Source organism: Schistocerca serialis, chromosome 1 (genome assembly GCF_023864345.2).
Source record: "Schistocerca serialis cubense isolate TAMUIC-IGC-003099 chromosome 1, iqSchSeri2.2, whole genome shotgun sequence".
Classification (NCBI taxonomy): domain Eukaryota; kingdom Metazoa; phylum Arthropoda; class Insecta; order Orthoptera; family Acrididae; genus Schistocerca; species Schistocerca serialis.
In genome coordinates, this window is record NC_064638.1 from 1116900613 (window position 1) to 1116917155 (window position 16543).

At 43.2% G+C, this 16543-nt stretch overlaps 1 protein-coding gene across 1 annotated transcript in view; it reads right to left on the minus strand.

The window, feature by feature from the left end:
- Positions 1–1160: 1160 nt before the first annotated feature.
- Positions 1161–16543, minus strand: part of LOC126416701 (apolipoprotein D-like) — a 240238-nt gene continuing 224855 nt past the window's right edge. The window contains exon 4 of the mRNA XM_050084512.1: positions 1161–1873. Coding sequence (XP_049940469.1) covers positions 1737–1873 — 137 coding nt within the window. The 3' untranslated portion in view covers positions 1161–1736. The remainder of the gene's footprint in view (positions 1874–16543) is intronic.

The window sequence follows — 16543 nt, forward strand, 5'->3', positions numbered from 1 at the left end:
CAGATTAGATTATCATGCATAGGAGAAAGTGTTTGCCATGAAGAGATAGGTACTCCAACATCTTAATATGACTATCATCCAGTCCTAGAGTGGAGGATCATGAAAAGGCAAGAGCATGTTCAAGCACCTTCATAGTAAAAACAGTATTGTATTGTTCATGATTGTGAGAGGGGAAAGATATCTCCTAAGCCTCCTCCACTCATTTATGAGATAGGAAGGTGAGAAAAAGCATGGGTAGTCAATGTACTTCTTTACTTTTTCATCTTCAATGGAAGCATTAGGTGATACATACTGGATAAGCTGTAGATGTAACAAGAACCCTATGAGTAGCCAAGAGGTAAAATCTGACAAAATTCTTCCCAACAGCATCCATTACCTCACTCATACATTGATCATGATGCACTTTTCATATTAAATCCTAAGTAGATGATCTTATCCAGAGTATTCTTATCTCCTTGGCAGCACTACCTTTCTAGCTTGTACAGTGTACTGTCACTGACAAATTAGCATTAAAATATACCAATAGCAGTATCAATGAAATACAAATTTGAAAAGAAGTGACATGACTAGGAATACCCAAACTTATTTTTAGAGTGATGGGATTTGCCATAAATTTTCTTTTTATTGTTATTTGTGTTTTCATGAAATGCTGTTTCTCTTGGCATGTTTGTGAATAGGTCTGAAAGCATCTATCATGTTAACATTAATGTCACAGCTGCCTGAGTGCCTACCTCACGACAATACTGCATTTCCCAGCAATGCATCTAAAACCTAAAGTAGTCTTCAGAGTGTTTGCAATGGCACGCAAACTCTAAGCTGTAATCAATGGTTTATCGTAGCAAACTAAGTACCAACTCATAATCTATGGGACCAATAAAGGCATAATCTGAAAATAAATACTTCTCCAGAGGAGCTCCCATTTTATTCATAATTATTTGCAGTAGAAATATATGAGCCATAGAAACTATGAAATGTGTAATCTGTAGCAGCTGCAGTAGTTTCTTCCATAAAAATTTCTATTTGGGCCTACAAATACTATGAACTGGAGAGTTTCTAACTCTTCTTCTTTTTAAAAGGTTTGTTTTGCCAAATAATGAGGTTTAATGAAGAAGAAATTTACACCCTTTTTCAGTAATTAATTTTTATTTTTTAATATCAAAAAATGATTTACATTTTACTCAGATGAGGCATTTCATCATACACTGATGAAGTACACATCATTAAAATATAACAGGCTGTCACTTTTACAATACTGACACAAAGGAAAGTATTAAGTATATAAAAGAGATGAACCTCTTTATCCAAGCACAGTCTCTTCATACAGAAGTACTGTTGACATCAACTATACGACTGTGCATACACAATCTCCAAGCCTTGAGTTGCTTAAATAAATAAAATATTTTTAATGTCACTAACAGAGTAAGTTTGTGCAATGAGAACGTTCAAGTTAAACACATTTTGAAAATGAATGTGCACTATGGAAATGAATTTATGTTGATGGAAAGAAGTCCATATGCCAATTGTGTAAGTTCACATCACTGCCTCGTCACTCCATATTAGTGTTGTGATCATAAAGATCCTGCATTTCATCTTAGAGTTTTGTAGTAACATCTCTAGAGGCCATTTCGTGGGTTTTTACTTGGCTACATGTACCACTTCTCAATGTTTCACTTGGGCAATGTCTGTATGAGTTATCTGCTGTACATTCTCACTCCTTGAGGGAGAACACCAAGCAGTTAAAAGACAGGGCAATTTCTTTGACGTGATAGTGTGAGCCTTTCAGTATCAATACCAAGTTCAACGAGTTTGTTGTACACTTGGGCTCGGACTTCCACTGGAAGTTCTTTCTTCCTTCCCAGCACCCAAACCAAATCTGAAAAATATAGAAGTACTTTAATAATATGACTGGAAAACAGCATTAAAGACTAACTCTTGCTAACTGTGTGTAGACTGGAGCCAAAAACCATATCAATGTAAAAACAATTGTCAGATCTTAATTGACTATATATAATTCAGTTATTACTAAGTTCACAGAACATTAGTTATTTCAAACTGAGACACTGATGTCAGGAACATAAGTAGTGATCTAGATTGTACACTGAGGAGAGCAAAAGAGGGCACAGGGATCTCTTATACTTAAAAGTACACCACCCTCAACACTGATCTAATTATTTCTGGTGGTTTCAGAATGTGAGGAATGCAGAAGAGGATACAGGGATCTCTTCTACTTTACAGTACACCAGCCTCAAAACTGATCTGACTATTTCTGGTGGTTTCAGAATATGTTTTTCTCAATCAGACAACTACTAATGGTACTTTCACTTCAAGAACATATTCTACACCAAAAAGCTCTCACTTACAATCACAGGGCTTATAGACAAATAATCCCAATGTCTATTCAGTTCTTATCTAGATGTACAAGTAATATTATAAGCTCTCAACAGGCAGTAAATATACTGCTTAGCAGGGCAACAAACAATTCTCTTCTAGTTCACCCTCCATATCCTGCAACTCTGTCTATATGATCTTGCATATAGGTTTGTTCTGGTCCTCATTGATTACTGGAGCTTTCTGTGATTTCTTCCTATCCCTCTCTCCTTGCACCTTTCGTCTCTTCTCACTCTTTAAATCAGTACAAACAATAAATAACAATTCTACGATAGTTAACTATCAACAAATTATACAGAATTAGTTTCTAACAATTGCTTCTCTTTGTTAACATAGATCTTGAACCATTCACATCCCTACTTACTCTCCATCATGATGACATTCACAGAATATAAAAAGTACATGACTGAACAAATGAATCCTTAGTAGTTATCGTCAACTTGTCCGCCCCCAGTAGTTGAGTGGCAGTCTGCTTTAGGCGGTGGCGTGGCACGGACCTGCTGTCCCGGCCGCGGGCGCGCGTGAACGAGGAAGTGTTTACACCGCCGGTACTCGCGCGTGTTGTTGTCTGACTCGATCGCCATGGCACACAATTTTCGAAAGACTACGCTCCAATTTACGTTCGACAACGAATTTGCCAGACCCAAAGCTTTCGAAATAGAGCGTTTTTTGAGGGAAGAAGTTCGTTTACCTGCTGCAGACATAATTGGAATACACCTGTCCATTGTAAGCAGTACAATGTACGTAAAGATGACCGATGAAGCTGCGTGTGAAAGAACTCTCTTTGCTGCACAAAGAGGCTTTAAATTTCGACATTCTGATGGCCATATCAGCGATGTAACAGTAGCTCCTTCAGGATTGGGTGTGAGGGTCATTCGGATCTTTGAGTTGCCGTTTGAGGTGCCAGAATTGATGGTTACTGAATCGCTGCGACCATATGGAACGGTACTTAGTCATACGCCTGAACGCTGGGCTAGTTTTAATACCTATCCTGTGCTAAACGGCGTGCGACAGGTGCGGATCATCCTTACTAAACATATCCCGTCTTATTTATACATTGGCGGATGTCGAGCTATTGTGATCTACGATGGCCAGCCACGCACCTGTTCTGGCTGTGGTGGAGAAGGACATATCCGCTCGGAGTGCATACAACGCCGCGTCGTGCAACTGCCACGTGGAGAAGCGTCACAGCGAGAAGTTCCCACGCAACTGCCGATGACGTACGTGTCGGTGGCCCGCCGGGAAGTGTTGCCCAGTTCGGAGCGTGACAAGGACGTGTTTATGCAAGAGCAGACCGAGTTACGGGAGCATGGAGGTGACTCGGAGAATGTCCCTGCACCCATGTCACGACAGTTGAGGGAGGAACCTTCCGAAAACTCACATGTAGCAAGAGACGTGGAAGTGGATGTCCAGACGGTGGCGCCGGCAACGGACCAGCGAACGACCGACGAACACAGTGAGGCAACAGAGGGCAGGGCACGCAAACAGCGATCGCCGAAGCGTCGCAAAAAGCATCGCCATAGTTCGGGTGACACGTCCCCCCCTAGCCTAGGGGACACGGATGGTATCCTAGCCGAAGAACTGTCTGACACAGAATATGTGTCTTCAGAGGACGCTGACAGGATTCCGTCCGATGGTGACCGGATGTCCTGCCTTTTAGATGGTCCCTCTTCATTGACACCGACTGACCCAGCGCTGCCGACGAAGGAGTCAGGGACACCAATGTCCCGGCAGCCACGTCGAAATACATCAGAGGACATTTCTCGGATGGATGACCACTGCGACTGGGCGGAACCAGTCGAAGACCTACAGGAATTGCCACCCCCAAATGATGACCACTCACCTACAGGATGCACACCACGGAACGACAACAAAGGAGGGCAGCCCATTGGCGGGCACCCCTCTGAGCACGAATAGTGGACTACAGCCCTTGGAGTTCTCAATGACATGACACGAGCATGACAACGACAATGAACCAAGCATATAAGGTGGGCACAGTGAACATTAACACCGCACGTTCGCTTGCAAAGATGCAACTTCTCCGGGACATGATTTACGCCACAGACGTTGATATTTTGCTGATGCAGGAAACCTTCAATGCTGCTTTTCCCGATGTGCATGGATACAACACTTATCTAGCGCCGACTCCAGATGGAGGATGTGGCACAGCGATACTAGTCCGGGAAGGGATTCCGATGTGTGACCTCGATTACCTTCCTTCGGCTCGGGGTTTGGCTATGACCGTGAACGGCATTCGTATCGTCAACATCTATGCACCCTCCGGATCTGACAATCGACAGGCGCGTGCACGATTCTACTTGGAGGAGATTGCCCCCCTATTCCATGGGAGGTATGACCACATCTTGGTAGGGGGGGATTTTAACTGTGTACTCACACCGAAGGATCAAACTCCTAATTTCAGCTCCTGCCACGCATTGCACACGATCTGCCGGGACATGGCCCTTATGGACACGTGGGAAAAGATCCATGGGCAGCGAGAGGGCTACACGTATTTTACTAGCCACTCGGCGAGCAGGCTGGATCGGATTTACGTTTCTGACGGACTAAGAGATCACGTGTTGGCTGCTGAACGTTGGCCCACAGCTTTTACGGATCACCTTGCGTATTTATGCACGTTAACCCTCCCACGGCAGCGGGTCTGGCGGAGTCGTAGTTCCTGGAAACTTAATTCCTCCTTATTGGTGGATCTCGAATGTCGCCAACGGATCGAAGAAACATGGCGGACTTGCACTCGCCGTCTGCCGCTGCACCGTACGGTTCTTTCGTGGTGGCTGCAGTGCGCAAAACCGGCGATACGAAGAGCTCTCATAACGTATGGCAAGGAAAAAGCGAAATGGCTCCGAGATACACTTGACTATTACTACATGGTGCTCCGCGACCTGTCCTCCAGGGCCCCATCGCCCGAACGTCAAGCGGAAGTCCATCGCATTCAGGCCTGCATTTTATCGATCACGAGACGTCGACTGGAGGGACTTTCGATCCGTGCTCGGTGCTTGGACAACGTCGATGGAGAACGTATTGGCATGCATCATGTGTCCAAGGGACATGCGCGTAATCGCCGATCCCTAATCACAGTCCTCCATGATGACGATGGTCGGCCCTTGACATCACAACAGGCCATTGCTGCTGAGTTTCTGGAGCATTACCGCCTCCTTTTCACTGGGACACCGACGGACAATCGGACAGAAGAAGAAATTTTGCGACAGATGCAAACGGAGGTGGATGGTCCGGATGCAGAGGTGCTATTGGCACCCCTAACGGAAGATGACATCCGGGGCGCACTCGCGAAGGGTGCGGTGCATAAATCCCCTGGGCCAGATGGGTTGACACTCGAATTTTACCGCGCATTTGCGGATTTAATGATGTCCCAGTTGGTATTGATGTACAACGAGTTATTGAGCCCTGACACGGATGTTCCGTCGCAGTTCATGGCAGGACTGCTTATACCAATACCGAAATCGACAGCGAGTGACAGCGCCCATCAATTTAGACCGCTCACGATGCTCAATACTGACTATAAGATCTTTGCGCGAATGTTGGCGGCAAGGCTCAAGATTGTAATATCCACAACAATACCACCAGACCAGGCTTGTCTAGGGGTTCGGAGCAACATACATTCTATCCTCGGCGAATACCGTGACGTAATTTCCCTGACGGAAGCTTGCCGCATGCGAGCGGCGTTCGTATTGGTGGATTTTGATCGTGCCTTTGACAGGATCAACCATGATTTCCTTGACTCGACCATGCGACGCATGGCGATACCACAGGATTTTATTACCGTCCTCATGCGCCTCCTTCACGGCGCTTCTTCGACGGTGAGAGTCAATGGCAGGGAGTTAGGAACGATTTCTGTTCGCAGCTCAGTTAGGCAAGGATGTCCCTTGTCGATGATACTGTTTACAATTGCGCTCGAACCATTGATGCAGACTCTTAGACGGACTCTAACAGGCGTCCGACTCCGTGCGAGCTCCTTCACGTGTCGTGCATATGCCGACGACTTGATGATACTCGTCCGGTCGGAGAACGAAGTAAGTCAGGTGGTTACCCTTCTTACTACGTACGGGGTAGCTGCGGGAAGCAGGGTCAACATGAATAAAACCAAGATCATGCACATCGGTCGAGGGCTGGACGCTCTGCGAAGTCCGTTTACGACGGTGGACATCTTGCGATGCTTAGGTGTCTTGTTCACCCGATCGCTACGGCAATCAGCGGCGGCGAGCTATCAACGTCTCCTCCAGAACGTCCGACTGCACATACGCAACAATTCACTCCGAACGCACGACCTGCTCCAAAGGGTGGACTACACTAATGTTCACCTGGCCTCGCGACTGCTGCACTTGGCACAGGTACTGCCAATGCCACATGGTCTCGCTGACAGATTAATGGCGGCCTTTGGATACTATGTCAGCCAAGGAATGTTGTTTAAGATCAAATACGAGACTTTAACTCTCCCATACCACTCTGGAGGACTTAACCTCACGGATGTGCGGAACAAGGCTCTAGCTCTATACCTGCGAGCGACGCTACGAACTTGGAACCAGCGGCAACACGCCATCACGTCGGCCATCCTGGATGTGCTTCTTCCCACGTCCTTTGAACCACCGGTAGCAGTAGGCACCATCTCGCCCTCGTTTTCTCACGTCGCGCGATTTTTTGTTGATTTTAGTTATGTTCAGTTACAGATACCTTCTACCAGAATCCCCACTACCCGTGAGATATATCGATACTTGCGGCGTCATCATGGCAGCAATGTTGTCGAACTTAAATACCCAACACGAAACTGGCAACAGATTTGGCGAGCTGTCCACACACCTCTCCTCACCACAGCAGCGCGATCGTCATGGTATACACTAATCAACCGCAAGACAGTCAACCGCCAACGATTGTACGACATTCGCATGGTAGATTCCCCGCTCTGCCTTATATGTGGCATGCAGGACACCGACGAACATTCTCTGCAGTGCGGTGAGGCAAAGAATGTTTGGCGGCTGACGCAACGCATCATGGCCCTCCTCTGACGCACCGACGAATCCACGATCACGACGGACGCTTTATTTTTCCCTGACCCTGTCTTTTTCCCCTCACACAAAACATCGGCAATCCGATGGATTGGAGGACACGCATCACACTACGTGCTCTCGCGGACCTTGATATCGGTCATGGACTATTGGCATTATCTACTAGAACAACACGAAATCATCAGACGCCACTCTAAATATAAAACGCATTTTGCGAACTTTCTAGGCAGCGTGTTTCATAGCCCCCCGAAGCGGTGGGGAGTCCCAGGTTTACATTGGATCGAGGGATAGGATTTACTCCCAGTGAAGTGACGAGGATGTCACTTCGGCCCTATATTTATTTCCCTTCTTTTTTATATATGATTTTTCTTTTGGGACATTAAAATTAAATGAATAAATAAAATATTATTGTTACTAAAAAAAAAAATTACAATATCAATGTTTCCTTCCTGCTGCCTCTCCCTTATCCTGTCAGGAGACGGGGACACCGTGGCCAGGCCTCCAAGTACGACCCCTTCCCACTCTGCCCCCTGACCTCAAAAAAAAAAAAAAAAAAAAAAAAAAAAAAAAAAAAAAAAAAAAAAAAGTGGTCAGAGCGACAGACTGTGAATCCTAAGGGCCTGGGTTCGATTCCCGGCTGGGTTGTAGATTTTTCTCCACTCAGGGACTGGGTGTTGTGTTGTCCTAATCAACATCGATGTGCAAGTCGCTGAAGTGGCGTCAAATTGAAAGACTTGCACACGGTGAACGGTCTACCCGACAGGAGGGCTAGTCACATGACATTTAAATTTATCATCAACTTTCTGTTGTGGCCCTGAAGCTGTGTCTGTGATCATGCTGATCTGAACATGAAAGCTTGATACTACACAGATGTATTCTTTTCTGCACCTGCATGAACTCAGCATTTCATAAAGATCAATGATGTCTTATCCTTGGAACATTTACTTTTTGACCACCCTGGACTTTTCTCAATTCATCCATTCATAAGTGACTGTTTACAGGATGATATGACAATAACTATTGTTTGAGGGATAGCAACAAACTGAATAAACAGATCTTTAGGCCAGAAAAAGATAAAAAAGTTTGTGAGACAAGAAACAAGCATGAATCAGAAGAACACTAGAATTTTAAACAATTTGAAAAGGTGTAATTTTAACATTCTTTTGACTGCTTGTTTGTAGTCCAAGCTGCCAGAGCTGCTGATCATGTGTGTGTAAGGTGTACTTACTTCTGTGAATGAATGGTGTGTATTCGTCTTTCTTTTTCTAATGGAGGCTGCGTCGGAAAACTTATGTGTAAGTGTGTTAATTGTGCCTGTCTGCAAGTTAATGTGTCATCTTTACATTAAGTAGCAATATATCTTTTCCTACATTGTTGTTTTTGGATTTAGTAACTTTTGCTTTCTGTGCCTTCAGTTTGTAGTGTCACAATAATTTGTTTTGAAAAATTATGTAATTGTAATTTCTATAGTTTTTACACACTCTCGTCACACCTCCCTTGAGTACTAAGATAAGAAACTTCAATTCTTACAGTTGGACAAATGTTGAAAATTTAGTGTTTTTTTTTTTTAATAAAAGTGATGAGATCTTTAAGTAACGTTTCGCAGTGCTTTTGCAAACAAGCATATAGATGTATGGACACCAGAATATAATGTATTGTAATTGAATAAAAGCTAATTTAAAGAGCTGCTTTCAGCTTCTAAACTGACACAAGCAATCAACTGTTGTGAATCATTAAAAGTACTTTTACTATATTGTGAGATATGACCTGAGGCGTAGCGAGATGATATGACTCCAGCTGTTATAATCCTATGCAAATATTACTTTTCCAGTATACCTAGAAGTAATGCATGTACCATGTGTATACAAAATTGCCAAATTCTCATTCATGTAGTATTTCATTAAATTTAATTATCCACAGTATAGTTTATCAACTTCTCATGACAACAGTGTATTTAATCCATATGGATACACTTTATTTAAAGAATGTAAATACTTTCGGAGTAAAGACTACCGCTCACCAAAAAAAAAAAAAAAAAAAACAGAACCATCAATTCATTGACAGACACACGCAAAAAGGACAGGAAACTAAAGAAATATTCATAGCTCATCTCTGCTAAAAAACTATTGTTTTTAAGAGTGACCTAGTTTATTTGAAACTGTGGTTCAGCATGAGGGGGGCAGAAAGGGCCATGGCAGCGGGCACTATAGATGTGCGGGGTGGCAGGGAGTGGCCAAGCTGGATAATCCTGCCTCCAGCATCAGCTTATAGTTCTTGCATCAGGTAACTGCCTCATCACTGGGACTACGCAGGTACAATATGTAAGATTTCAGAGAAATTGGACAAATGGAAGTGATTCAAATACATTGCCGAGGAAAAAACTGCAACACTCTCAATGACTTTGTTCAGTGGCACCAGTTGTACTTGGATGCATGGATACTGAGAATTGTAGTGTTAGTAATTCATTTTCATAGTCATTAGTGATCAAATGGCACTCAGGAAACTAGTTTTGACTCTGCAAGTTATGCTAAGTTTAGAGGTGAACAATATTTTCAACCGCTAACAAAATTTATTAACAAAAAGTTAAATACAATTTACATCTCTCTTTACACAGTGAACACATTCAGAGTATGGCACTAGCTATTGTACATACATATACACATTTCATTGAGAGCCTTCAACACTATTGATGTCATCAATACAAACTTACCACATTTCAACAGACCTCCTTACCTTTATATCACAGTCAAATTACATTCAACATCTCTCAAAATATTACAGATTTATCGTTAATCAAAGACTGGGCAAAATGTCTGCTACTTTGTTTTCTGGAATACTTTACAAATGTTGATAATTCTGTTCCTATAACATTCACTCACAAAATGGTAGTGTACTTCAGCCTACTTTGAATTTTTTAATGTTATGATAGCTAGGAATAATGACTGCCACTGAGTTTTCTTCATATACTTTAACAACCTCATCACAATTTGCATAAAAATATTTAGTATTAATTAATCTCAGTGACAGTGTTTGACAATGCTTCATACTCAGGGAAAGTAGAAGATTTTGTAACACTTCCTTGTTTCTTAGATATCCAAAATACACTCAAAGAGAAAAAGAAAGAAGAAGAAGGAAGAAATGAGGAGTTATGCAAACTGGTTACAAATTTATGTTCATTCAGGTATCAATGGAAAATGCAAAGTTGTAGACTTTGGTGATCAATGGATGAATGTGTGACATTGCAAGCAGTTTCATTGTGCAGCTGGTAAGGATAGTAAACTGGGGACATGTCAACTGAGCAATTGTCAAAGAAGCACTCAGAGCCCTGAGTTTATCATTATCATCAGTCCAATGTGTAATTCATGTTTCAGTAATCACAAGGACATTAATTGGTGGCTCACAGAAAGGGAGACTGAGATTACAGTGTCCCTTGCACCAACTACAATTGACCTCTGTACACCAAATAGCCCATTTCATGTGGTGTTTGGCACATGTGGCCTGGAATCTCATTGACTGGAGCAGATTTATCTTCAGTGTTGAGTCCTGCTTTGAGCTGAGCCCCAGTGAGAAGTGAAGATGTGTCTGGAGACACCCCTGACAGAGATGGGATACCAACCTGACTGTCACCCACCACAGGATCCAACAACCAGGAGTGATGTCTCAGGTGCCATTTCATTTCACAGCAGGACCTCTTTGGTTGTACCTACAGCAGCCTTACAGCACATCAGAATGTCAATGATATTCTATGCCCTGTTTTGTTGTCCTTCATGGCAAGCCATCCTGAATTTACATTTCAACAACATAATGTACACCCGCATAAGTTTCTACTGTTTGTCTACATGCTTGCCAAACACTACTGTCTCTCCACAGTCGAAAACATGCCCTACAACCAGCTCAGGGCTTTAATTATCTAACACACCAATTGGCAGAATCTGGCATGATAGTCCTCAGGATGATTTTTAATTGCTCTATCAATCAATGTGAAGCCAAATAGCTGCTTTTATAATGGCCAGGGATGGACCACACATTATTGATTTGTTCAATATGTGAAGCTCTTTCTCTTGAATAAATCATCCTGTTTTCCTGAAACTCTAATCATTTGTATGTCTGTATCTAACTACTTACACTGATGTAGACTTACAATCTAGACAACCACATGCCTAATTTGTATCTACAAAACAACATAAGAGATCAATATTTTCAGCCCTTCCATAAGTTAACTTCAAAGATTTTGTTTAATACAAATATTTCAGCATTCACTTTCAGTAATCATCATTTTGAAATTATTCAAATTGTTTACACTGTAGCTTATACCTGGTCGTGTTCTTGAGCCAATGTGTGGGAGAGCACCTATCAAGTTTCTGCATTTAATATCATGACTTGCACCTTGTGCTGGTTGTAATTTCAAATTATCTACCATTGGTACACTGTAAACCTTTGAGTGTTCAATCTGATATTTCATAGCTAGAGATTCATCATAGCTTTCCTAACTAAGAATCATTACTTTCTCTGCATAAATATAGTCATATTTATCCCAAGAGCTCATTTGAAATCACTTGAAGAAGAGAGTGATTTCTTGCATTTTCCTCTTACTTTTACCACAAATTAGAAAACCATCAACAAACACAATTATATAGTTTCTAATAACTTAAGGGAATGCAGCAAGATAAAATTGTCAACAACCATCAACATGTCAACAGGTGACTATCGATAGTGAAAATTACTAAACAACAGATGAGGTAGCATTAACTTTGCCCCTCTGTTTTTTGATGGAAACAATCTTAATGTTACCTCACCTTAATGTTAATTTTTCAGTAATTTTCACTATCAGGAACTGTTGACATTGGCTGCCTTTGGTTATGGTGACACTGCTGTTGACAGAGTGTGTGTGTGTGTGTGTGTGTGTGTGTGTGTGTGTTATCTTTTCAGAATTGCTCTGTAAACTGAGGTTTTAAATTCCCTTGCACAGTTCTTACAGTTTCATTCCCGTAAGTTGCTGGAATATCATGTAGACTGGGAGAAACTCAGGCCTCACAGTTATATAGATCACACAATTTGCAGTTCAGTATGTAAAGGCAATAATCAAGTTTACTCCTTAAAACTCATCACTCAGTCATACTATGCTCAAGGACTTTCTTTCAAGCCATATAATGCCCTAAATAACTAATAAACTCTGCCCCTTTCATCCTTGTACCCTACAGGTTCATTTTACTTTCAATACAAACTTTACACTTCACAAACTGATGCTAACTTTGTTCAGAATCCATCTGTTAACTGATGTTTACACAATGTATCCAGATCATTCAGATATATGTGTCCAAGGGTACAATATCATTTCTCCTTTGCCAACATACTATCCTTAATACTCACGCTATTTACATTAATCTCTTCCTCATAAATTCTACTTGCCATTTTGCACAGCCTATCTTTTTTCAAAGCAGTCACAAGTTACTTCTTGTCTTTATCAAAAAATTTTGAGATATTGTCTACAGACACAATTTTATGTTTTTCTGTTACTTTAAGATAGCTAATTAGATTTCTGGCCATGTCATTCATGTAAAATACATGTGGGGACATAGAGGCACTGACTCCCCCCACCCTTCCCAATAATATCGCTCGCTGCCCTACTGCAGAAAGAACAACTGTGTCTTTGCCAGACCAGTTCTCTGCAGTACATGTTCTATGCTACACACATTGCATATAAGCTGCAAGAATAAAAGCATTCCTAGTAATTGATGGGAGTGCGAATGATTATTTATCATCAGAATTACCATGCCCACTCCCCACTGCCTACACCGGTGATCCCATTATTTTCTTTTCAACTGTGTCATGAAATACTGAGCTATACTCGCATTGGCATGCTGCCAATTGCTATGGGATACAAACTTCACGCAATGAAGAATACACCCCACAATGGTGCTTCATCACCCGGAATCTTCACAGATGATTTATTTGTGCATCTATTTGGTGTTCTGTCAATTCCCAGATGATATAACCTATGCAACTGTGGTTCTCGAACAGTTGACAATGTTTCCATAGTTTCAACAACTGCCCAGCCAGGGCATCATTAGCACTCGCTGAACAGGCGAACACATTAAATTGCAAAGTATGATGTTATCAGTGAAGGTGGCAAGACAAAGCCTGCCACTCCCTTAATTAACTGTGTTACATCAACAGTGACCACACATGGTGAACAATGACTGCCTGCCACCATCCACACCTACCGACTGACCAGTGTTACTAATATACTGATCAGTGACAGTGTTTATGAACTACACCACACTCGTTTTCATTCTAATGACTCAGTTCGTATCGACATTCCATGTGCAATGTACTAAATTATGGACTTCCTCCAGAGCATCACAGTTGTTGACAAACAATTGCCACCATATATGACTGCCTTCCACTGCAGAGAACCAATATTTATGGGTTACTGTGGACAAATATGTCCTACAAGTGCCCTTCATGTGCCAGACCATGTTTTTCCATGGCCTACATCTGAACTTTATGTTCTGTGTGGTACTGTACATCACCTGGGTGATGTCACAGTTGTTACAGCCATGCCGTGACCTGCATCATGTCATCACAACGATGTCACACCGACAAATCTGCACCAAGCTCTGGTCCACACCTGCCATTTGCCATCACTCAACAAACAGCCACACCGTGTCTACCTGCAACTGTGCAGGCTTTTCACACCTCATGACCACAACATATCAATACAGCAAGCCTGACCGCAACTATGACTCACACACTATGGTAACACAAGGAGTGCCTACAACAGCCGCCACTTTGGGTGACCTACACCGATGTGCCATCTGCCTTGATTGCCACCAACTAGGACTCAACCACCATGCCACATTCCTCGGTACCCTATTATGATGCCATCCTCCATTATGCCAATGCACCAGCTGTGACACTCATGCTGTGTCCTGTGATAATCGGTTATGACACTCGCATTCCCGACACACCTTCCATGACAACCACACCACGATGCCAGCTGATGCTTCTATCAGTGCCACCAGATGGTGTTCACAAACCTCCACCATATACTTCACTTGATTACAACAACCTCATACTGGTACTGGCCCCTTGCCACCAGGCAGATTACCAGCAGCCACACACAAAGTTCTATCTGCCACCGCTACAAGTTGATTCTCCGCAAGTATGACCTGCACTCTGCGAGTGCACGATTTTGTCAGCTGGGATCACATATGATCGGGACAAGTTTTCAGTGCTTTTGAACCACCTCCACACCAACAATTATCTTATCAGTGACCTCCTATTGCACACACCAACCACTGACTGATACGAGACTGTGAAGAAGCTCACACTATAGTGCCTGTTGCTTTCACTGGAACAACATCTCCACCTAGCCATCACCAAGCTGTCGCTGGGCCACAAGATCCAGTCAGTACTCTGGCACAGGTTATGACTCCGAATTGACACAAACCTCTTACCAGATCATACTCTCTGGCCACTATGGCTTCTCAAGCTGCCTGAAAATATACAGGCGGCCATACTAATGCATGAGGACAAACTGTTGGTAACCCAGTTATGCCTTGCCAACCAGATGCTTGCCATCACGCATCACGCCTTGATGAACACCCACATTGGCTCCGGCACCAACGTCAACACCGGTTGCATCTACAGCCAGCTCGAGCCAACCTGCACACCAGCTACACCCATGGTGACCACCATGCAGTACTCACTGTGCAGTGCCCAGTCAACCAAGAGTTGCCAAGCTGGTCCAATCACAGCTGAACCCTTGGATGCTGTGCCCGCAGCAGCCTCACAAGACGCTGCTGCAGTGAGGTACCAACAATCAAATACAATGACGGATCCAGGAGTCAAATTTGTAGCAGAATGTTAACAACCACCTGCTGCATTCATGCCTGGCTGTTGACCCACGTGTAACTGTCACAACAACTCACCCAGCAATGACACTGTGCCTGCTTGTCCACACTGCTCCAGCTGGTTCCAAGCATGCTTCGGTACCGATGCCCCACTGTCATTCACCTGCAGCTACCCAAACTAGTACAGCAGCCTGACACAGGCACATCAGGTCACTGCCGTGCTTCAGCCGCCTTGCTGCAAAACATGACAATACTCGTCATGTCTTTGGTATACATTCTAATGTCACACGGCTCTTCGTCTATGACAACTATCTTAGAGAGCACTTCCTAGTTGACACGGGCACTGACATTAGCATGCTGCCATCTCAGCTGGTACCTGGAAAATGTACTCCATCTGCTATACAATTACACACTGTGAACGACTCAGTGATTCTTGTGATAGGCATGGCCTCTACCACAGTTCAACTGGACAACCACACCCCTGGCCCTTGGACGTTTTTCGTGTGTGTGTGAAATCCTAAGGGACCAAACTTCTGAGGTCATCGGACCCTAGACTTACACACTACTTAATCTAACTTAAATTAACTTATGCTAAGAACAACACACACACACCCATGTCTGAGGGAGAACTCAAACCTCAGGCGGGAGAGGCCATGCAATCCGTGACATGGTGCCTCAAACAACATGGCAGAATTAACACTACCCTCGGTCCACCAGTCCAATGCCAGCCCCTCTGCCTAGCCATCACAAACTAAAGATGGCCAGGGCTGCAACTGTGAAATGTTATGTGAGGAAACCATCAGGCCATCAGACAGTGCATGAGCCTCACTGATAACTATGAGAATGAAAAAAGATAAAATGTGGCACCCATGCAGGAACTATAGACATTTGAATGCCCACACCATCACAGATAGTTACCCGTGCCCAGTATTCAGGAATTCTCCCAGAAACTGGCTGTGGCAACCATCTTTAGCATGACTGACTACAAAAGAGCTTATTTGCAGATCCCAACAGCCATGGAGGACATCTCAAAGACGGCAATAATTACACCGTTTGGGCTTTTTGAATTCCTCTTTATGCCCTTAAGACTAAAGACTGCAGCCCAGACTTGGCAACAATTCATTAATGGCTTGTCTTTTTACCATGCCCTTTTGTTATTGTTACTTGGACGATGTAATCATCTTTTCACAAACATCTCAAGATCATGAGAAACACCTTCAGGTGGTATTCAACAAACTTGCAGAGCATGGTGTTATGGTC